The 6608-nt window shown below is 37.7% G+C and overlaps 1 protein-coding gene across 3 annotated transcripts in view; it reads left to right on the top strand.

The window, feature by feature from the left end:
- The window catches only part of MATCAP2 (microtubule associated tyrosine carboxypeptidase 2), a 24835-nt gene extending 22248 nt beyond the window's left edge, over positions 1–2587 (top strand). For all 3 annotated transcript variants that reach the window (XM_075212555.1, XM_075212558.1, XM_075212559.1), the window contains one exon: positions 2272–2587. In XM_075212555.1, coding sequence (XP_075068656.1) covers positions 2272–2433 — 162 coding nt within the window. In that variant the 3' untranslated portion in view covers positions 2434–2587. The remainder of the gene's footprint in view (positions 1–2271) is intronic.
- Positions 2588–6608: the final 4021 nt, after the last annotated feature.

Below are 6608 nucleotides of genomic sequence, written 5' to 3'. Positions count from 1 at the left end.
TTTCTAATCTGTTAAGCAGTTAATCAAATTTTAAGGAGATATGGGTTCAGAAAGAGTGGGAACAATACACCCACAAGGGCTGAATGAGAATAATAATTACACTGTTTTCCTATAAGATTCTCTTTCTGAACCTATACCTCCTTAAAATTTGATTAACTGCTTAACAGATTAGAAAGTATCAATAAAAAATATTTACAAATGGATTCGATTTATATCCTCAAATCCTTTATTAATGATTAAGCTACTTTATGACGATGTGACTATTAGAAATACTGATAATGAATGATACACCAATAAGGAATCCATTTAGATTGTGCACTTATTAATAGTCTATTTTCTTTTATGGTATAAATAATAATATGAAATCTGCTTCGTTGTTTCTTTCTTTTTTTATTACAATGCGATACAACTTTCACATGATTGGCTAGCACTTTTGACGTCAGATGGAGGCGCAGCACCCTGACTATTTAAGAAACGTCAGGTCTGTCCCTCGCCTTGTCACTGATTAAGTATACCTTAGCGAAACGCGTGTCGGCATTGGAGTTTCTGTCAGGTAGTCAGCAAATCACCTCCTATAGCTCATAGAAGTCAAGATTCTCAGATAGCAGATAGCCTTAGCTATTATCCCAGCGTGATTATCTGATAATAGAAGGCATATAGTTATATGGAATGGGATAGTTAGCAGCATTTTGTTTTAGTATACTTAGAGTAAGTGATAGAAACTGACAGCCTTTATTACCTTATATAACCTGAAGTGTTGGAGCAGCTTATTATCTTTGAGATTGCATTAAATCATTAGCCCTTTGAATCATTTAAGGACTCTATAGGTGCAGTTAACAGTTTTATCTCACTTCTGATTAAACACTTTACATTTTGCACTATATTTCGCTAATTTTATATTATATTTTATTATATAAAAATTATATTGGGAGATTGAAAGTGCACCTATAATAACCAACTTTTTTGTCTTTTGATATTGTTAATTCAGATAAGTTTTAGGTTGCACCCCCATTCATATAGACTTTATTGAATATACAATAATAGTATTTAAATCACAATAAGTATATTCTGATAGTGGGGTAATCAATCCCAGGCTATTGGTGAGACAGTCCTCTTCTTTTTCGTATATGATATAAAGGTGTCAGAACACATAGTGCATCGCAGGTTGCTGCATAGCCACAGACCAGTCAGAGTGCCAAAAGTGAGACATGTCATAATTGGTTAGTTTGGGCATTTAAAAAGCACAAGCTTTATTATGAAGATCAAAAGTGTTTTCAAAGAAAATTTGAGAAAAGTTTATTGAAAAGCACCAATCAGAGGGGACGAAATGAGATTTCAAGGAACCTCAATATCTCCCAAAGCATACTCAAATCCATCATAAAGAAATGAAGAGATGACAACTGTGTTGTCTATAACAGACCTCCAAGACTGAGCATTGGCTCTTGTTAGGGAAGCCACCAAGAGTCCTATGGTAACTCTGATGAAGTTATATGACAGAGAGAGGAGAAACTGTCCATGGGGCAAACACTAGCCTTGGCACTTCACAATGGGTGAAGGGTGAAAAAATAAAACCATTGTTGGAAAAAATGTACATAAAAGCTTAGAGAGGAGACTCAGGAAGATTCTATGGTCTGTTAATCCCAACAACACCATCCCTACTGTAAAGTATTGTGGTGGGATCATTATGCAATGGGAAACTTACCAAAGTTGATGAAGCAAGATATAGGCAAATCTTACTGGAAAACTTGCTGCAAGAGGACAGGGGAGAAGATTTATATTCCATCAAGACGCCCAAAGCATACTGTGAAATCCATGTTGAAGTGTCTTAAATACAACAAAATCCCAGACCTTTATCCAATTGAGAATCTGTGAAATTGCTTGAAAACTGCTGTTTACCAACAGTCCCTTTTCAGACTTCTAGCACTGGAGCAAAATTGCAAAGAATGGACAAAAATTTGTGTCCAAATGTGGCAGGTAGCTAGAAACCCACCCAAACAGACTCACGGCTGTAATTGCACCTAAAAGTACTAGTACCAAGTAGAGGGTGAATATTAATGTATTGTCTGTTTTTTATTTTATTTAAGAAAGTTTCTGAGGTAGGTTTTTTTATACATTATAGAATATTTTGTGTTCACAATCATACAAATCCAAGAGTAAATTCATTTGATTCCATTATGCAAGAAAAAAAATACCATGAAGTGAACACTTTTTATTGCCACTGCATCTGATGGCTGATTTCACCTAATACAAATTCTCTGATTCATCTTGAAGGTTTCTTATGAGGATATAGATCTCTTGAAAGACCTTGCTGTTCTTCACAATGCCAGAATTCCTCAGTTCCTCAAAGACCAAGATCGGTACATGGAATATCTGAAGAAGATTATGGAGGTGAATGAACTGACAGATGAAGATCTGATAATGCTTATTGATTGAACAATACAGTGTCACTAGGCCTCTCACTGTTCACAGGTGGACTTCACTGCAAACCAGGGGAATGAGGACACATTGCAATCTGTTTTGTTTTTTTTACAACCGAAGATGTTTCAATCAATATGTTGCCAGCTACTTATTAAAATGCAGAGTTTGACATTTTGTTTTACTCCTTTACAATTATAGTCAACTTTATATAGAACATTTTCCTGGTAATTCTACAAAAATATGCCTTTTAAAATTTTTTTAATATTACATCTTTAAGTATTATGGCAAACTAGAAGGCATACTTTTGCGTTGGATTTATATTTCCTGGTCTGTAATTATATTTTAGGTATAGCTTGGGCCCGATGTGACTTACAATGACTCTGGTATGAAGGAGGAGGCAAGTTACCAACTGGACAAAATACGGATTCACAGCACATTTCATTTTGCACTTAGCTGAGAGTAAATCATATACAATGGTTCATGCCCCTATTAAACTTTTTGATATTCACCCATGCAGATGCTTTGCATGACAATATGGAAACTGAGAATCTGTGTGATTGGTGAGCATAGAATGGGTGCGCAGAGCATAATGTTTATACAATTATTACAGTCCCATTTAATGATGCTAATGCAAGCAAAAATACAAATGTCACTTTAAAGTTCAGTCTAATATCCTGTTTAGGCCATCTCATTAATTCATTCTAAGGTTAAATACATTTCCTAAAATGCTGGTTGTTTCATTTATGTCTTAATTGGACATTGTAGGCCTGATTTATCAAGGAATGCAAAGTTAAAGTAATTTTTTATAATATTATTAATATATTCAATAATTAAAATACAGTTAAAAAGTTGTTTTTCTTTATTTTTTTTAACACGTAAAACATTTATCAGGATGTTTATAATATATATAGAGGTGAGTGCTCCCTTTCTAAATAGTTTGCCTGCTGCTCCTATTAGATTAGTCATACTAATATAAACAAGGAAGAGCGCATTGGCTTCTATCATAGTTGTGGTGTCCCAATATAATTAAATTATATTACATGTGATGGCACAACATCAAAATGTGGATGCTTCCTTGTAATAAACAAACAAATCATACCAGAAACATAAAATAAATAGAAATAAAATTCAGCATAAACAAAATACTACAAAACAACAACCAAAATAATAATGCCGGTCTCCCAAAGTGCCTTGCTTCTTCCAATGCATTGTGTGTAATCCCTCCAACGCGTTTTGTCCTAAGGAACATTTTCAAGAATGCGCATTATGTGCAAAGCTGACCAAGTGGATTACAAATAGCCACCTTTGTATGCAGCCACCGGCACACAAAGGGTTGAAAATACCTACGTCCCCTGGTCTGTCCCCCTGCCCCCCAATCAGATTAACCCAAGTGCTGGTTCTAGCAAAATCGGGTGGACAAAAAGGGTGGAGTCCCCGTGATTTTACTAGAACCAGCACTAGGCTGTGCCAGCCATGGCTGGTGGCATTATAGCAGCATGGAGTCCCCCTATCAAAATTGCACTCAGCCCCAGGCTGGTCAGCACGGTGCTGGATTCCCTAATTCCCTAAAATAAAATCATGCTAAAAGCACTAGGGCTCTTCCCACACCTCTGGGCAGTGGTTGTAGGGTAATAAAAATGTTAAATGTGACACGCTATTTTGAGTTGGTGCACTAAAGGTCCCGGCAAGCCCTGGCTGCCATTAACAGTCTGGGCATGCTGGTGCTTGTAGTATTACAAGCACCAGCATACCAATGGCAGCCAGGGTATTCTAGCATTTGGAGAACCACAAGTGCCAGCATGCCCTAGCACCCAGGGTCAGCTGGGACCTGTAGTGCAGCAAGCTAAAATTTAAATAAACCATGCACCTCATTTTAACCATAAAATGTATTTACAAATAAAAGCCCCAATAATACTTACAAACATCTGTGTTTCTCATCTGTAAACAATCCAAATATTCTAAGCTTTAATGGATTCATTTCTTACAAGCTTTAAACCCCAAATCATTTCCCATGCGGGCAAGCCCCATGTTTATTAATAGACATCGCATCTTTCATAGTTTCACTAAGCAGTGAGTGCTTCTGCATACCCACAAGCATTGCTAACTTAATGTCGGCTTTGTGAGTGTCGTTATTGTCACTGTTGGCAGTCACACTGTTCGCATTTTCTGAGTGTATGTCAAATGAAAATGTCAGCATTTACCCAGTCAGCATATTTACATAGACATCGGTACTTCTTCCGTTTGGATTTTGTACCCAACCCCTTGATAAAGTTCAAATTGGATGAGGGGGTTGGGTACGTGTCTCCAACTACTACTACTATTACAGCGACAACGAGTTACCCGATTTTAGAAGACAGAAGCTGGGAATGACGAAAGTATGTTAACAGCGAAGGTTGCAAATCACTACTTGTCACAATCGCGAACAATGCAGAAGCCAGCAGACAGAAAGTCATGTGACTTTCTTGGAGTATACTATTCTTAGGGGTGTTAAATGTGTAAAGCAGGGAGCCGCGGAATGGACAAAGTAGAAGGGTTGGTGTTAGATATTGTCCATTCGGCGGCTCCCTGCTTTAGTCATTTAACACCCCTAATAATAGCATACTCCAAGAAAGTCACATTACTTTTTGTCTGCTGGCTTCTGCATTGTTTGCAATTGTGACAAGTAGTGATTTGAAACCTTCGCTGTTAACATACTATCATGATTCCTGGATTCTGCCTTATGAAGTCCGGTAAGTCGTTGTTGGTGTAATGGTAGTGACTACCATCGGGATAAAACACGTACCACTGTTTGTTGCTATAGGATTCCGTCCTTGTAATACTTCTGCATTCCAGACGTGGTTCAACTTCACAGCAACACTGAGAAAACCCAGTCTGGACATCTCCATTCATGGCAAGGACTAGAAGAGGATATTTCAATCTCTGGAACGGGACATTGTAGGGTAATTATATGGTACGTTTCTGTACACGTCCCTGCAAATCTTGGGCCTGTTCTTCACACAGTAACCACCGCTCCAACATGTCTTTCACCGTCTCAGACGTGAGTATAAACATTTATACTTTTTTATTTACTTTGTTTTATATTCTCATTTGTTTGGGCTATTTTTATTGTTTATACTGTTTTCTATTTATTTTTATTTTCATGTATTTATTAATTCTTCCATATCTTTGGTCTACCTGCTGTTAACCGTTACTGCTGTGCATTCCAGAAGCCATTTGCATTTGAACACCAAGTTAATTTGTATGATTGTCATACTACACATTTTTTTAGTTTTGCTATAGTTGTGCTCCCTAACCTCCAATATACCATATCGTGTTGATAAATGGAGCTGCACAATACATCAACAATCAGGAGTGCTCATTCCTTTAATTTATATATCACTTTAATAAAAAAATCTTTGTTTAAGAAATTGACAGAAAAAATGGCAAATTCCCTGGCTTAAATATACAGACTTAGGATCGTAGTAAGCAAAATAAAGGAGATTGTTTAATAGGCTAACCAACATAAATGGGGTGAATAAGGCAGGAGCAACCAAGGCTAGGGGCCACAAATAGGCACGCAGGGAAAATGGTAGCCCAAGTACAGAATAATTAGAGATGAATGCCAAAGTGTACACATCAATCATGAATCCAAGTTCTGGCAGGACAAGGTAGAGGCAGTGATCAAGGGACAGACTCGACCATTGTAAGGTAGAAAAGATAGAGACCGCCACAAACACCAAATTGACTTAATCATTTAAGGCTGGGGTGGGATGTTTTCCAGTTGCCGGAAAACAGCCCACCCCAGCCTGGGAATGGAGTTGACACTTGATTGACAGGCTGGTCCCTCGCCTGGGACTTGCTGTCTTATTGCTTGAGGACGTAAATAGATCCTTTTCTCGGCTACCATCCCCCTCTCTCCCATGCTGACCTCATATCACACGTGGGATGCTCACCACCATCCACAAGTAAAAGGTGCAAATAAGGTGAGGGACCATTCACTACAAGAGCACATACAAAATAATCCCCCTACACTAACCTGCCAACCAGCAAAAAATACCTAATTTATACCTGCCTCGAAAACGGTATTAAAATATGTTTTATATGTGTAAACAACCTACCACGTACAAGGAGCTTCCGCTAATAGGATAGTTCTATCTGTAATCAGTGAGGGTACTAACATCCGGTCACATATACCATGTCATTAAATCGAG

This window comes from Mixophyes fleayi, chromosome 5 (assembly GCF_038048845.1).
Source record: "Mixophyes fleayi isolate aMixFle1 chromosome 5, aMixFle1.hap1, whole genome shotgun sequence".
In the NCBI taxonomy this organism is placed as follows: domain Eukaryota; kingdom Metazoa; phylum Chordata; class Amphibia; order Anura; family Limnodynastidae; genus Mixophyes; species Mixophyes fleayi.
This window is presented reverse-complemented; position numbering and strand designations above follow the sequence as displayed.